Here is a 17141-nt window from a genome sequence, read left to right as displayed (position 1 = left end):
CTGGGTGGGAGGAGGAGGCAGTCTGCACAGTAGTGACTATTAAAAAATGATGAAGTAAAACGAGTGTGAGAAAACAGTTACCCTGGGATTCTAGTTGGATTTCAGTTACGTTTTATAAATGCCTCTTTTTTTCCTTTTACATTTACTTTCAGTAAAAGAAACAAAACAATGTAAAGGTACTGGAATAAACTCTGCTTCCCCCTGCACCAGTAGGAATCAAGTTTCTTCAACAGAATTGCTATTGATTCATATTGATGCAGCTGAGAGTAGGATTTGTCCTATTGCCTGGAGTTCTCTCTCTAGGTTTTTGAAATGAAATGCTTTTTGCTATATATTTTCAGTCCAAAAGATTTGAATTTTACATTAAAAAAAATAAGACACAAAAATAAAGCTCTTCTCAGAGCACAGAGTGCATGTGGCTGTTCACATATGTGTCCTCTCTGACGTACTCATACTGCTCACCTTACAAAATCACTGCCACCCCCGTTTGAATTTCTTTCCACATGGTCTGCTACAGAAAGACAGATGCCTTTAAAATGTAAAGGCACAGCACTGAGAAAGCAAAGGCCTGACAATTTGCATGCAGACAGGCTTTAGTTCTCCTTGAGTTAAGGGAAATAAAAGAAAAAAAATACCTGCAAAAACGTCAGACCTCAGAAATGATCCTGAGGTCCCTCCAGAGGAAAGGAATGGGGTTTGGAAAAGCTGAAAGTAGAAACTAAGAACATCTTAGGACGTGCTCCTCTTGAATTTTAGTTGCTGTCAGGGCTGAAAGAGTTGGGATTGACAGGATATCATCAATGTTTAAATAAAATATATTTGGATTTACAGGGCTTGTAGAGCTTGGAAAGAGAGGTGGCTAACACCCATCTGTCACAGATGAAGAATCTGTTTCACAGAAAAGTAAAATAAAAACTTGCCAAAAGTGAAATAATACTTAAGGGCGAGCAATAGATTGCAGATCCCCTGATCCAGGCTGTAGCTGAGCCCTGACATAATTTAATAATGTTCAAAATGTTTTGGTAACAGTGCATATTACAAGAAACTGTTGCCAGAAGCCTGTGGAAGGACATGGTGTGTGATAGAGAAGTAAAGGTGAGGCCTTCTACATTCTTTCTAGTACTTTACTTTTTTTCTTATAATTTATCTGCAACTGTTCTATTATGTGATCATAATTATTTGCCTGAAGCCTTAAAGACGTCATGGCAGAAGTTTATCTCCAGAAGGACTGGAAGTGAGGGAATGACAGGGTGGCATTTGAGGGCAGCAATTTTATGGGACAAATCAGCAAAAGATAAATTCTTGAGGAACTTTAAAAACCTTTTTGGTACATCAGCCTTACATAAAGAAGGGAAGAAGTAAAATACAGATTGAATGCTGAGTTCACTTCATTATTTACATATAAAATGGTTCTCTGTTTTCCAATATGCAGTGCCAGCACTTGCTGTCACTTGGAGGTTTCAAAAACGTTAATTAATGGTCATCTTTCATGGAAAGTGTTTGGGTCAGCCCAGTGAATACTGATGCAGAGAGGAAAAAAAGTACACTGCTTGTTAAAATTCTCTTGAACCGTTTTAGAGCATGTAACTTGCATACTCTGTGTGGCTCTGTATTTAGCTTTTCTCTTGCTGTATGGTTAGGATTTTTTTTTTCTAGCTACAAAATAAGCGTTACAGGTAGTGCCTCAAAGATAAGTCTGTCTTTGTCACATTCGTACTGGCCCAGTTAATACCTGTGTTTGGTAATGTGGAAAGAAAATCTACTAGCTAAATGTATTGGGAAAAGAATGAAAGGTCACGTCCATCATGAAGTGTTAAAGTTTAATGGTAAAGCTTGTCTTTCGGATTTAGAAGGGAGGTAGGTCTTGGTGAAAGCTGCTTTTAATGAGGTATTGTAGTGTAGGGAACTGGAATTGAAGAGATCTTGAAAATAAATCCTGGATTTTCCTCTGGTGTCCATGGGCACTGTCAGTTTTTGGTTTGGTTTGGTTTTGCTTTGCTTTACTTTTCTTTTTTTTTTACTTTTTTTTTTTTAACTTTTTTTTTTTTTGTCTGCCAGAAATGCATAAACTAATTGTTGCTTTTTTTCGTAGCATCTGGTGCCCTGGAGATATAAAATACCATGAATAAACTATGTTTGGAATTCCATGTGTGCAGTTTGGCTTGATAGCCGTGCTTTTGGTAAATTGTGTTTTAGCCTGGTAATTAGAATGGAACCATTTTTTATTACAAGCTCCTACTCAGTCCTACTCAGTATCAATATCTGGAATAAGGTGGTGCTCCTGCAAAACTCACGTTAGAGTCGCAGGTAGCACTGCCCAAGGGGGAGCAGAAGAGAGCTGGAGCAGGCCTTCAGTCAGGCCTGTGATCTTTTTCTAGACAAATTCTTTGCATTTTGCAGTTGCAATGAAGTGTTACATTGCTTTTAGAAGGGCTGTATTCTCTCATCTGTGGGAAGGGGCGGCAATCTGCTTGGGATGGGGAGGGCACCAGTTTGCTTGTTTCCCTCTTCCCTCCATCAGACTAAAGGCCACTGGTGGTTTGCAGTCCTCTGCTTCCAGAATCTTATCTCTTTCCCAGTTTGCCCTCTTATCCTTGGGTTATCACTGGCTCTTTAAATGGCATTTTTCCTTCAGGCCTGGGGAAAGGGAATGACAAAAGGTACTATCTCCTATTCCTCAAAGGAGACATCAAAAACATTTTCTCCTTCTGCAGGGAAGATTAGCTAAACTTCCCACCATCCTTTTCCCCACTTGCAAGTTTTTATCTCTGCCTTGTTAAGCCTGTAGGGCTTGAAGGTATGCAGCTTTCACTCTGCTGAATAACTCTTGAACATTTCTCTTCTGTAGTGGTAGAGATCTGTTCCATTAGACAAGGTGCAGCTCTTCAGCTTACCTGCTCACATTATGCCTTCCCCAAGGTGGACTCTTCTCAGACTGGCCAAGAGTTTGCAAAAGAAGGTTGATGTATTGATGGCAATTGAAAAGCTCTATGTAAGGTTGTCTGGGAGGCTGATTATAAGGCAGCACCTTGCAAAACAACATGGAGTCAGCAGCCAGGTCGCTGGGTCAGCAGACATTCTTTGAGTCTTTGAGCAAAAATTAATCACTTGTTCTTCACAAATTGTTATGCAGATAAAAATAATTATATGGTTGCCAGCAAAAGATTCACTAAAGTAGTTTTGGGATATAACTAACTTCATATGTCAAAGAAGTGGTAGAGCCATGCCAGCAATGTTTTTACCTGAAATAAATCTGTTTGCTGAAAACTCCCTCATTTTTGGAGTAGCATGAGAGAAAAAAGATTGATTCTTTTCAAATGGTTTCTGAGTTCATGCCTCTGGTGGGAGCAGCAATCCACTTACCCCATGTTCCGGGGAAAAAAAGATTATTAATATCTTGAAGGGAAGTTCATCCGAAGCATAGCAGAGTGAATGTATGTGAGGCTGTTGCTATCCAGCATACATTTAGCAGAGTCTAAGGTTTACCATTATAACAAGAGAAAACCCAGGGTCCTTACCGTAACAGTGCTAAACTGGAAGCAGTCAAAGCACAGTCCAAATTTTTTAGTGACCTCTTCAGCCGCAGGACTGTTTGTTTTCCTTTCCTAATAACAGCATTGTAGTCTGAGGACTAAGGAAGATACTGTCAAGAAAAAAAGTCCAAAAAAGAGCGGTATTGAAGATATAAAGAACTTATGATGAGTATTTTGTTATGAGTAAACTTTGAAATACAAGGTAAATAGGAATCAGGAAAAGTCTTTGATAGAAACTGGAAGACATAGGGTTTTAAAGGAAAAGGTCTGTTGATAGCAGGAGACAGGAGTAAATCCAGGACAGGAATCTGAGGTTGTCATCAAGTACAAGAGAAGAGGTTTCTTTCTTATCGCTGAGATTTGCTAACCTGAAAGCAGTGAAGTCAGTCAGCATAAGAGCCCTGAAGGATGGAGTCCTCTGCCTACCCAACAGATACACCACGTAATAACAGTAACAAAATTTCTTCTGCCCCTTTAGAGTACTTCAGGTTTGTTTCAAAGATGTTATGTTTGGATATGAGATGGCCATACTTTCTGTTGTTGTTTCTTCCTTGATTTTTCTGTTGAGACAGTTAACAAAGCTATTGCCAGTTTTATAGTATGAATGGCTAGCAAATGTGTTGGCTTCCTATGTGATACATTTTAGTTCTGCCTGTATGCAACAGATGTGGATCCATGTGGTACACCTAATATGCCTTCATAAACATTGACACCAGCATGCTGTGCCTCTCCTTGAGGGCTTGAAGGTATATTCCTGTTAATTGTATATTGTACGATGACGGGAATTTCTGGCACTGTTTAAATCACTAGTATTAAATGTGTATATCTAATCTGAATATACTCTGGGTGTATATTTTACAACTTAAGGTCACTGAATATGGTCGTTACTTGGAACTACATATGGGCAGCTGCAGGAGGAAGTGTTATGGTTCATACAACTGGTTTTGCCTGGACTGCCCTTTCAGTCAGTGACTGATAAAACATTATGGAGGACTGCTTTATTGGTAAAGCACTGCTTGGGGTGTGATGTAGAAAAGTAAAAGACTGTGGCCATTCCTGTCTATTGAAAGTCTGGAAGGTTTTCCATTTGGTTTAAGAGCAATTAGCTTCCCTCAGGTGGTCAAAGTCAGATAATTACATTTTTGCTCAGTTCTAATTCCATCCATGTCAGATAATTACATTTTTGCTCAGTTTTAATACTATCCATCTTGTTACTCCATTCTTCCTGCTGGATCCCACAGTTGGGTTTTTGGGGGACCGGGGACTGTTTGTTTCACTGGTAGAATAAGAGAACAAAACAGTTTTTGGGATGCAGTCTGCCTGCAGCTGCATTTCAGGTGACAGTTGAACAAGTGGCTTCTAACAATCAGTAGAGATGTTGTTCAAATAATTATTTATCCACATCTCTTTGTTCTTATTGCCTGATTTCTAACCTGTCTTCTGGCATGTTTTAAGGGAACAAATTACTTGCTATGTTCAGATGAATGCTGTAAAGAAGAGTGCAAAAGACAATGTTTGTATTGAAGCAGAGCCAATGGAACGTGTCCTGGCAAAGCTCAAAACAATGCTTCTGTGCATTCTTCAGTGCCATCTACTGGCACAGCTACCCATCAGAGATTTATAGCCCAAGAACATTCTCCTAATAGGCAGCAATTTACAATCATTTGTTTCTTTTTTCTTTTATTTTAGGAGCAAGGCAAGATTGGTGTAGTTTTTAATATTGGCACAGTGGACATCTCTATTAAAGAGGAAAGCACACCTGTAAATGATGGCAAATACCATGTAGTACGCTTTACCAGGAATGGTGGCAATGCCACACTTCAGGTTGACAGCTGGCCGGTGAATGAACACTATCCAACAGGTACATTCTTTTTTCCCTCTTTGTTTTTCTCTTTCAGTGTATCTATACCTACAAATTAATGTTTAATAATGACTGGTTGCTATATAAATCTTTGTTTCTTCATCTTAACAGTAAATTGATTAGCCTGGTAGTGTATAGTCTGTCTGTTGGAAAACAGAGTAATGGTCCTTTACACTGGAAGAATATAATGATGCACATAGATCCTGTTATTTCAGAGGTCTCTAAGTGAATCCTGGTTCTGCAGAGAGTTACAAACTGATTCAACAACAAACTTGGTTTTGCTACTTGTGATGTTTTCTACATATTTAAGGGAGAAAAGTTTTGAACTGACCTTATGCAAAGAAGAGATGACTCTAGCCACAACCAAGATACTGTCAATACAAATATAGAGTTAAAGCATAAGGAATGTGGAAGATAAAGTTGCAAGTATTTGAACAGACTTTATGCTTTCCTCGTAATTTTTCATCATTGGAATTTCACTTTCTCTTTTAGGTTTGCAGATATAAAGGTTGACAGACAACCTAGACAAAACTGTCAACTCTTAGTTGACTTTAGGTCAAAATACAGTAGAACAATTCAGTATCTCTTTGGAAATCATCACCCTAAATCCATCAGGAATAGTGAACAGCCGGCTCTTGAGTCACTGTCCAATGTTTTATTTTACCACTGGCAAATCACAACCTTGTGATACTATATGTCACCATGCTAAAAGGTTGTACTCACTCCAAGAACAAAACTGATTGCTGTATGTGATGCTGACTGCATAAGGTAGTTGAGGCTTGGTGATGTGGATGGTTACAAAAAGCAGGAGGAGCACACGGAAAGAATTCCAGTGTTAACCACGTTCTGTGGATTCATGTGAATAACATGTTGTCTAAGATCAAGCCATGATCTTCTCATTGGTTTCCAGTATTAAGTCTAAGCAACTTTCAGTTCTTCCTTTCTAGGTTGAACATAACTGACCCAGGATGGAAGGAAGAATTTTGTGATAAAAATGAGGCAATTTGCTAGTTGTGTAGGAGTTGCCCACAAGCCACTTAACCTCAAACTAGGAGCAATGTCCTAATTGTTTATGCAGTATCACACTAATAAATTACTCGAAGGGGATAATTTTATCTCTTCCACTCAGAAAAAGCACAAGAAAACTTTTTATGTGAGTGATCCTGTGGTGGTCTGTGCCACATATTCAACATGATACTTTGTCAGTGTTTTGGTGATATATATGCAAAAGAGTAGATTTTAATAAATATCCTTTTTTCTGTGAAATAATAGCTTTCCAAGATTGCCATGACAGACATGCTGAGTTAGATTCCAGCTCTGCTGTCCATTGGTTAGAGAGGGAAGTGTGGCCAAACTGACCATCTTTCTTCTGCTCCTTTCATCAATTATTTTGTGGTAAAATACCTCTGATCCAGTTGGCAGCCAATTACAGTCAGTAAAAACCCCATGAATAAATTTTCTTCTTATACTACTTGCTGTAGTAAGTCTCTGGTGTAAAGAAACAAAATATTCAGCTCATTGCTTTAGAGATTTTTTTTTTTTTTTTAAAAAGGGAAAATAAATCACGTTCAGAGACTACCTCAGTACCTTCTGCTTCTGTCTTGGCTAAATATATTGCTGTGTTTTCATTAGAAGATATATGGTTTTATAGAACAGCATTAATCTTATGTTCTGGGCCAGTATTGAGTATATTCAGCTGTACCCCAAGGGAAAAGGACACCTTTTTGTTTCAGACACTTTTTCCTTTCATGCATATATTTCAATTTCTGGTTCTTTGTAGATGATGAAGTTTCCCACCTGTCCCTGTGGAAATAAGGCTTATGGGATCATACTTTGTGTGCAAGTGCATGTGTCTCCCTTATTTTTTTCACTTTCCTTCAAACTGTTTTTTTTTAGCCAAATTAAAAAAAAAAAAAAAAAGGCGGGGGGGGGGGGGGGGGCAGGTGGGCAAAGGGAAAAAAAAAAAAAAAAAAAAAAAAACACTGAAAAAATCCTACGTGGGTAGGCAAAATAACCACGGGAATAGGGCAGTGTTCCAGCCCTCCCAAAGGAAAGGACTGTGGTTTGATTTCAATTCATGTTAAATACCAGTATATCCATATAATAAAGAGGCATTATGAATGCCTCAGACTTGGGAAAGCTTCAATGAGCCAACAATTACAGGAAACCAATTCTTATTAGTTCAGTTTTCTAGGCAATTAATGGTTTAGAAGAAGACCAAACAGGAGCTTTTGAAATGAATAATTTGTTGTCTCTCACAGACCAAACTTGCAGTATTGTTTCTTGTACTGAGTGCAAGACCAAACCGGTGTTCAGCAGAGTTTCAACTCTATAAAAACCTTTGTGGTTGGGTTGACCCAGGTTAATCCAGCGTGTTTCAGCTGGAAACTGCTGAAACTGCAATTTTTTATCAAACTTGTGCAATAATAGCTAAGGAATCGTTTATTTTACACATAGGATCACTTCAATTCTGGAAACGCAGTTATTTGTACTGTTTAGAAAACATCATATTCATAGCACATGCATGTTTGGGCATGCTATGTTATCTGTAATATGAACAATTTCATGTGTACTTGATTTTCTGCACAGTGCTACAGCAGAATTTTATAAACTAGCTAAAGTATCTTCTTCATCATCACAGGTGGTGCAATCTGGAGGCAGCAGGGCTAAATTCTGAATGGAATTTCCATGCTGCACTCTGAGTTTTATTACCTGTAGAAGGATTATACGTTAGACTTATAATTACTTGCTCAATGAAAAGTACAAATTAAAGTGGGATATTCATTAAATGAGCAAAGAGAGAGAATATTGGCTTTCCTTAAAACACAGTCTTCAGTTAAATTGAAATTAAATGAAACTAGCCCAATGGGACTGAAAGACTCCAAAGCTGTATTTTTGCAACTTCAAATAAAAAACAAGGAAATGGAAGGAAAACAAAAGCATCAAACTTACAATTCAGGCACTGACATTGTGTTTTTTATAACATCCAATTGCATCTCAGTCACCTGCAATGTGAGCTTTATACTTTGTTGTGAGGAAAAGGGTTAGAGAGAAATGGTAAATGAGGGAATTATCTTGGAGCTATTGGCCAAGCTTTGGGGTTGAAATAATCCCAATCATTAGGGAAGATCTCTCACTATTTGTACCATTCCAACGCTGCTAGAGTTTCTTTTACTGGGCAGCAAGCCTCGGAACAGCGGCCCAGTACTAGTATCTGAGACAAAGCTCCTGAGAAATGGGTGATGGCAAATAGTAACATTAGCACTGGGGCTGCTATCTGCAGTTCAGCTGTTGTGGTTTAGATCAGCCAAAAGCATTAAGCCTTCTATGATTTATTTGCATTAGTTTTGCCGTTTCTCCTCTTCCTTAAGTACACAATAAGGAGATGACTTTTTTCCGTAGGCTGTACTGATAGCCAGTTCCTTTATGCTTGATTGATTAGGCTGGTCATTACAATGTGTTTCTCAGGAAGGGTATACACCTTTTGTTAACATACGTATGAATTTCTATGCCCTAAAGTACAGTTTTCCATTACCGCCTCCCTTCTGTTGTCTCATATGTCTTCACTCTTTGGTGCACATCCCAGGTAACAGGTTGCATTTGGTCACTCCTATTTTCTTGTTTTTATGTCCTTACTGAGACCTTTCCCTATATCTAAATAAATCTTTTTAGTGATGAAGCAGGAGTCATTTGGGGCTAAGTCTAGGTAAGATAGGGAAGCTAGTTTAGGAAGAGGAAGCGTCTGACATGCTTTTATTTCAGATTACAGTAAAATCCATAAAATTTGAGGCACTTTACAGTGGGATAGACAGATTTAAATTAGGAATGCTGGGGTTTGCGATGGAGTAAACAATTCTCGGAAGACAAATCTTCTGTCTTGAAACAGCTAGTTAGTATTATTCCAATTTGTAAAAAGGGTGTGAGGTAAGACTCAGGGAACTACAAAGTTGTTACTCTAACCTCAGTTCCTGAAAAAAAATATGGAGAGGATGATACTGGGTGCTACTGAAAAGCGTTTAAAGAATAATGCACTGATCAGGCACAGTCCACATGTGTTCACGAAGGGAAAGTCCTGGTTAACTAATGTGATACTCTTCTATGATCAGGCCACCCACCTAGGGGATGAAAAGAAGGTGGTAGATGTAGTTTTTCTGTATTTTAGTAAGGCTTTTGATATTGTTCCTCATAGCATCCTTCTGGACAAGTTGTTCAACTGTGAGCTGAGCCAGTATGCAGTACACTGGGTGAAGAACTGGCTGAACAGCAGGGTCCAAAGGATTGTAGTCAATGGGGCTACATCTGGCTGGCAACTGGTCACCAGTGCTGTTCCTTAGTGCTCAGTTCTAGGGCTGGTTCTGTTCAGTATTTTTATCAATGATCTGGATCCCCCCTCCCCTCCCTTATAGAGAATGTTTGGCAAAGGTTATAGTTTTACATTTTAGAGAAAGGTGATGAGACACAAGCTCTAGAAAGAATCTCATGACTATCAGTTTCTCTAAAATATTTTTTTTTACCTTATGACCTCTCATCTTTGAGAAAACTTCCAAAAAGTTCATTTTGGGACAGCTGAAATACATACAACATCTGCATATTTTAGATTTAATAGATACCGTATGTGTCATCTATCTGTTTCAATGGTAGAGAAGGTGGAAACAAGTGAAATATTTGTGCTGGTCTTCCCCTTTTGATACACTTGAATGATATACATGGTTCCATTTTATCCTTCTTTTAGTAAAGGTCTTCGATGACTAAAAGGATACAAATAGAAATGTGGTGGCTTTTATGTGTTGTTTTTTGCTTGTTTTTTTTTTTATTAATGTTGAAGACCATTGGATACTTCAACAAAGTGTTGACTATTTCTCAGTGGGATTATGCTAAATCTATCCTGCTTGCATGCTCTTTTGATCACACCAAATTAGAATATTTGTTACAACATAATAAGATTCAAAACATCTAGATCCTATTTTTTTTCTTTAATACCCACCCAAAACTATTGTAGTTTGTTTGTTTGTTTGTTTTTAAATGCAGTAATACAGTAGGGTGAATGGAACTTGAGTTAAATCAGCATCAGTGCTATTATGGGGCTTTGGACGTGGGAGAACTGGAGCACAGAGCTGTTTTGGGGAGAGCAGACTGAATACTGGAGATGTGGAATGGAAAGGGCATTTAATAAGCAAGAAAAATGAAGTGGGTTTAAATATTAAGAGTTGTATGTCACCCTGCAATGTATGATGGGTGCTATTGTAAGCTTCTGGGAAAAACAAAAAATAGATTTCATTTTCACGCTATGTGGGTGTGCACATCTCCAGCTGTCTTTAAATGGAGTGTCGGTATTCAGTTTCTCTACAAGTGGTTATACCCATCTCCAAATAAGATTCACTGAGTGTTATGCAATTGCGACTACTGAACTAGAGTTCATAGTCTGCTTTGAAACAGGTAATTTCTTGTCCTATGCAAGTTATTTATCACTTTTCCCTTGATATTTTCAATCTCCTTCCACAAGTGGCATCATCCTTTTGTTCATGGAAGTCCATTTCACCTTATCCTTCTACTGGAGGGACTTTGAGGAGGATGTTGTTTCTTTTCTTCATTCTTTTTGGCTTTATGTAGTTTTTATCAGCCATATTTCCTTTCTCTCCCTGTGTGATTTCCCAGCCGTGAGATAAATAGCCTTGTGTCTTACAAGCTAAATACAATTACTGCTATCAAAACTGGAGTCTTTCTCTCCCTGTAAATGTCTCTTGGAAGCTGATAAGCTGTTCAAAGCAAACTGCAGGCTTCTGCCTAATCCTGAGATTAAACATAACCACCCAGAAGACAGCAACAGATAATTGGGGGGATGGTGGGGGGTAAGTCAGGCAGGAGAGGAAGAGAGGAGGAGAAAGTGAGATCCTCTCCTGAGATATTAAGAGGACATACACAAGGCTCAAGGTTATTTGTAAAGGAATTACAGAAAACACACAAAAGCTTTTTATGATGAGGAATTTCCTCAGATAATGCAGTGATTGTTGTAGTTGTTAAAGACAAAATTTTGCAGGGATTTTTCTGATGTAAAGCATAGAGGGGAGCTGTAGAAAACAGCTTCCAGCCATGACTGCTGATTTTTATATATTAGTCCCATCTCGTCCTTGAAACAGGAGGTCTCACAAGGTTGCATCCAGATTCTTTGTATATGCTGGCTTGAGTTCATCTCACTGGCTCTGTCCTGAATGTGGGGAGACAGTAGATTTCCCAAGAGTAAAGCAGGGGACTAAGCCAGCTTTTCTGTGCTGTGTGTTTTACCACCCAGCGACCATATGAACGAGGGTAATTTAACCATCCTGTTTGTGAAACAGAGTTAACACTAATTTTCTAAGAAACAGGAGTGCCTTAATTACAGAGGAAAAGTGTGTTATACCTGTAATAGTCTTTAATTATAACCAAGGCAGGATTTCTGAAGACATATAGTCTTTATGAGTCAGTCCAATACAGTTGAAAAAAGCAGCCTTATTTCTTGATTTTTTTGTCAGTGACATTTTAATTTTCTCCCTCTGCAATTTTTTAAGGTCTTGTGTTTCTAAAAGCTTGTCTGTTATCGATTGGCCTAATGGGATATGACCTCTCCCAATTTGGCTTTATTTAATTTATAAAGCATTAGCCAAGAAGGAGAAGATAACTTTGGATGATCTAATAGTAGCATCACTGGAGGATTTAAGAGAAGACTACATAACCTTTCTTCATCTGACATCTGCTCCGATATTGTAAATAATATGCAATATTGTGATTATTAGTTCTCATGATCTCAGTAAGGCAGAATCATTGACAAGGAAAACTCAAAAGCAGAACTAATTTGGATGTCTGAGTCATTGCAATAAGTTCTTCCTTTCTAAGTTTGTACTTAACCTTGCACAGTACCTCTACACAGCTCATGTTGTACAACTTCAGTGATTTCCAAATGTTTGGTAGCTGAGCCTTATTAGAGGATAAAACTAGTTTTCTGTGCTTTGCAGAGCCTGGCTCCTCCTCCTCCAAATTCCCTCTGTCTTTTCCAGAGTGATTTTGGCATCTCCTTATTCCCTTTTCTTTCGTTCTCCAACTCCCCTGTTATGGTTTATCCCCAGCTGGCAACTAAGCACCACATAGCCACTCATTCACTCTCCTCTGGTGGGATGGGAGAGAAAATTAGAAGATTTAAACTAGAGAAAACTTGTGGGTTGAGATAAAAACAGTTTAATAAGTGAAGCAAAAGCCACGCATGCAAGCAAAGCAAAACAAGGAATTCATTCACTACTTCACATCAGCAGGCAGGTGTTCAGCCATCTCCAGGACAGCAGGGCTCCATCATGTGTAATGGTTACTTGGGAAGACAAACACCTTCACTCCAAACTTCTTCCCCTTCCTTCTTCTTCCTCCAGCTTTGCTTACTGACCATGATGTCATATGACGTGAAATATCCCTTTGGTCCATTGGGTTCAACTGTCCTAGCTGTTCCCTCTTCCAACTTCTTGTGCAACCCCAGCCTACTCACTGGTGTGGTGGTATGAAAAACAGAAAGATCTTGACTCTGTGTAAGCATTGCTCAGCAATAACTTAAAGATCCCTGTGTTATCAACACTGTTTTCAGCACAAATCCAAAACATAGCCTCATACCACCTACTATGAAGAAAATTAACTCTACCTCAGCCAAAACCAGCACACCTCCCAAATCTGGTTTCTGCCTTCTTGTGCCCCTTGAGCAATCCCTTCCCTCCTTCAGACTCTGGGCTCTTATGATCTCCATCTCACTGCTGAAACCTTCCTTCTGAAAACAAAGTAATGGTAAGAAGCTTGCCTGAATCCAGTTGCCCCCCTGAAGAGACACATGGATCTTTTTCTTGACTACTTGGAGTCATTAGTAAGTCCAGTTGCTTAATGTGCAAGCTCAAGGGAATTTTTTGCCCTACTGCCAGATCCCACTGTGGTCTTAATATTTTCCTATCTAAATGCCCTTGTGAGTGGGTAATGAGTTAGGAACAAGAGCATTGAATTTTGATTAGCCCTGTGGGCTGAATGTGATCCCCAGAGTTCTTGTCATGTACTTGTTTGTGGGTTTTGATTTTTCATATTGTACTCATTTTGTGGGACTTAAATGAGCTCTCAGATGCTTCCTATCAGAATGAATTGGAGACGGTATGTAAAGTGCCTTTGACAGATTTACTGCATTTCATAATGAGCCTAAAACATATAAAAAGACAGGGTTAATAAAACAGCATTGGAGAAGCACGTTTTGAAGGCAGTACTGTGACATATGTTGAAAGATCTGCCAAGAGGGATGATTAAAGCATGACAAGTTGATGAAATCAAGAGTTGATTGTAGCTTGTCACTGCAGAGCCATAACATCTATAATATATTTGTAAAGTTGGAAAACAGATAAATATGGCTACATGATATGAACATTCATTTTTGGTCCCCTCTATCCATTGAGATATAAACCTACACATCACCAACAAGCAAACGTACTTTGGAATAAATGCAAAACCACCCAAGTTAATGCATGTTAATGCATGTGCATCCATACTGGATGATGGGATAGGATCTGACACAATAAAAAAAGCTGAAATGTTGCCACTATGCTCACAGTTTAACTTCTATATACTTTGTGTTTTGGTTTCCCACGGGATGTATGATGTTGGGGGTTGTTTCCAGTTTGGCCCTATCCCCAGGCAGTTGCATGAAAGTGCTATGGGCCTCATCTGTCTTCCAAATTCTGTCTTTGAGGATAGAGGAGAGACAGAGAGAAAAAGAAAAAAAGTGCTATATTGCGACTTCCAGTACTCATCCTTCCTGTCAAAGTTTCATTTTTCAAAACTGATCCAGGCTTTTAGGACATGCTGCTTTCAGCCAGTCTGTGTGAGTTACAGTCTTACCTTTTCCAAATACCTCAAGTCCATGTGAGTTGTAGTCTATAAAGCACCAGCATTTGTGTCAGTTTGGCTTTAAGAAATGCCTGGGTTTTTTATGAAGGCATGTAAGGTTAATAGGCAGAACAAACAGTAAAGTATTATTTAACAGCAATAGGATTGAAAGAATGAGTTTACCTAAGGAAGGATACACACAGAATAGCCATGAAATTAGCCATGACTGTATTATTCCTACCTAGGATCCCACAGATAGTCCCTGAGCTGTGGGAAAGAGGGGAGAAGGAATAAGAAGCATTCTTATGTAGCAGTCTCTATTAATGCTATGTAACAGTCACATAAACAGTTGTTCTAACATGCAAATACATGCTACAAAGGCAATACCAGTTATAAATTAGCCAAAATATTTTATCTTTCCTATAACCTGGATTAAGAAAATACTATCAGAAAGTACTAATCATTTGAAGAAAACTTTTTGTCAGTGCTGTCCAAAAGAACAGAGATATGTATTATATTGCTGCATGCTGTTAGTTGAATTAGTGTAGCATCACTCTTACCTCTTCCTGAATCAGACTAGATGTCAAATATGTCAAATCTGCAGACAAATAGCAAATACATCAGAAGAAAATTTGCTTTAATGGTCAAAATGACACTTCTGTCCAGTGGTCCTGTATTTGGGATGGTTTCTATCCTGTCTTTTCAGAGCCTGTTTGTTCATCTAATTAGGTTCTTGAGCTGGAGAGCAGCCAAGTGTCTGATGCTTCAGAGAATTACAGTAACCCACCATGGCAATAACAGAACTATGCCCCAAAAGATGTCCTTCTGAAAAAAAATTGTCCTACTATAATGCTTAGTTTGTGACCTAAACATGAGGTCACACAAGCTGTATGTGTTTGTATCATGTGTACTGTTATTACAGTTGTATGGCTCTGTTGGGAAGCAAATGTTTTCTTTTTTCCCTCATTAATTTATTCAGGGAGACATGATCATGTGGAAATACTCCCACTCCCTCTCCAGCTGGAATTTGATAGAAGTTACTCTGCTGTATTGAGACCATATTGCTCAACTAAATTTAAACCAAGAGAAAACAAAACCTAGGTGATTTAGTGGCATCTGTAATTTTTTTCTGTTACTCTGATTCTTTTTCTGTTTATGACCTTGATTCTTGCAACACAGAGTGAAAGTCATGTCAATCTTTGACAATGGCATGTAGTGTAACTCATGAAGAGATGAGCTTTACGATTCCCCAGCTCTAGGCTTGCTCTGTGTCAGAACAATGACTTAAAGTATGCCAAGATATGCTATCCATAGGGCACTGACTCATTTTTCTCACCCTTCTGGTATCTAATATAGGGAGCCTAGGCTGAAGGATTTCCCTAAATATTTGGATTACATTCTTATACCTACTACAGGCCTTTGAGTCCCTGTCCCTGAAATACTATGGTGCAAAATAGGTGTATTGCATGCACATAGGGATCCAAGACGTGGTTTTTTTCCTTGTATCTCTTTGACATCCAGGATGCTTCTTCCTGAAATCATCACCATGCTGTTTTCCATGAATAGTACTTACATATTAAGAGATGTAGGTACCTCATGATAGCTTGGTCTTGCTTACCCTAACTGCATGAATGCTCAGATATTATGAGCTGTTCTCAGGTGTTTGTGCCCACTGGTCTATGACAGTATGAATGTCCAGGTACCAAGCATAAATAGTATCACCAAATTTTTCTGATAAATTTCTCCTTTGCTGGAGTAAGATGAATTACTCTTGGTTCAGTCATCCGATGATACATAAAATGTAGCTGCGTAACATAGGGCAAAGAAAGATGGAGAAATATTCCTCAGATGGGAGTCAGGCTAAATAAGATTGCTGGAAAATAAGAATCCTGCTAGACAGCACAGTGCAGTGTATTCCCAGACGTTAATATAGTTATGTTTCTCTCCTGGCTTAGTTCTGTTTCAGCTTTCCTGGTCAGAATTGTTGTAATATATTCTCTTTCTTCTTTCCCTCTCTGTCTCTCTCTCATACACACACACAGGCACACACAGTAAGAGTGAGCAAACAAACATCTGACCTGAGGGATTAGAGGCTTTAACAGCAACTTTGTGCTTTTCTGATCTTATTGCCTGCAGAAAGAACAGTGCCAGCTGTAATCCCAGGTTGACACAGCTGACATGCATTGACAGAAGGGGTTTCTGCATCCACATCAGCCTTCTCCCTGCTCACTAAAGGACCCTAGAAAGCACAAAGTCGTTGAAATCTGGTGTTGTGGACTGAAGCAGAGCGACTATGTGAAAGGATGGTCAGAAATGAAAGGGGCCAGCCATGGAACTGGAGCCAGAAGTTCCTGAATCCCAGCCTTCGCTTTATAGATGCCATTCCCTTTGATCTTGGACAATACTTTTACCACTCTGTTGTGGAGTTTCCCAATCAGTAAAGTGGAGATAAAGTCCCAATTTGCTTTATCTTTGCAAACTTAAATAGAAAATATTCTACAGTTCACTGAGTATGAAAACCTTTCTGGGTCAGTGAACTTATATCTTTGCTGTTTACTGAGTACCTTGAGCACTGTGGTGACTGAAAACTCTGGTGTCGGACTTGCACAAATTCACAGTTTGTGAGATTCACTCTGCATAACAGTCTGTCATGTGCAGACTGCGTGGTATTTTACCTCTTTGCTACTTAGTATCTCCTTAGCAATTTCTGAAACTCAGGTCACTTCCAAGAAAGAAATTGATTTAAAAGGTTGGAGTAGGAAAAATGTGTCTACAGAAACTACAAGTTCCTTTTTCCACGGATCTACCTGTCTTCTGATGAACTGTTATTCAGTAATGTCTTTGAGAAGGCCTGTTGGGTCACTACAGAGTCT

The 17141-nt window shown here is 38.8% G+C and overlaps 1 protein-coding gene across 5 annotated transcripts in view; it reads left to right on the top strand.

Moving 5' to 3' along the window:
- The window catches only part of NRXN3 (neurexin 3), a gene marked incomplete at its 5' end in the record, with an annotated part of 972314 nt that overhangs the window by 829809 nt on the left and 125364 nt on the right, over nucleotides 1-17141 (top strand). For all 5 annotated transcript variants that reach the window (XM_082057637.1, XM_082057638.1, XM_082057640.1 and 2 more), the window contains one exon: nucleotides 5223-5394. In XM_082057637.1, coding sequence (XP_081913763.1) covers nucleotides 5223-5394 — 172 coding nt within the window. The remainder of the gene's footprint in view (nucleotides 1-5222; nucleotides 5395-17141) is intronic.

The sequence above is a fragment of the Streptopelia decaocto genome (assembly GCF_964273445.1).
Source record: "Streptopelia decaocto genome assembly, chromosome: 7".
Lineage (NCBI taxonomy): Eukaryota > Metazoa > Chordata > Aves > Columbiformes > Columbidae > Streptopelia > Streptopelia decaocto.
Note: the sequence above shows the minus strand (reverse complement) of the source record. Positions and strands in the feature narration are given on the sequence as shown.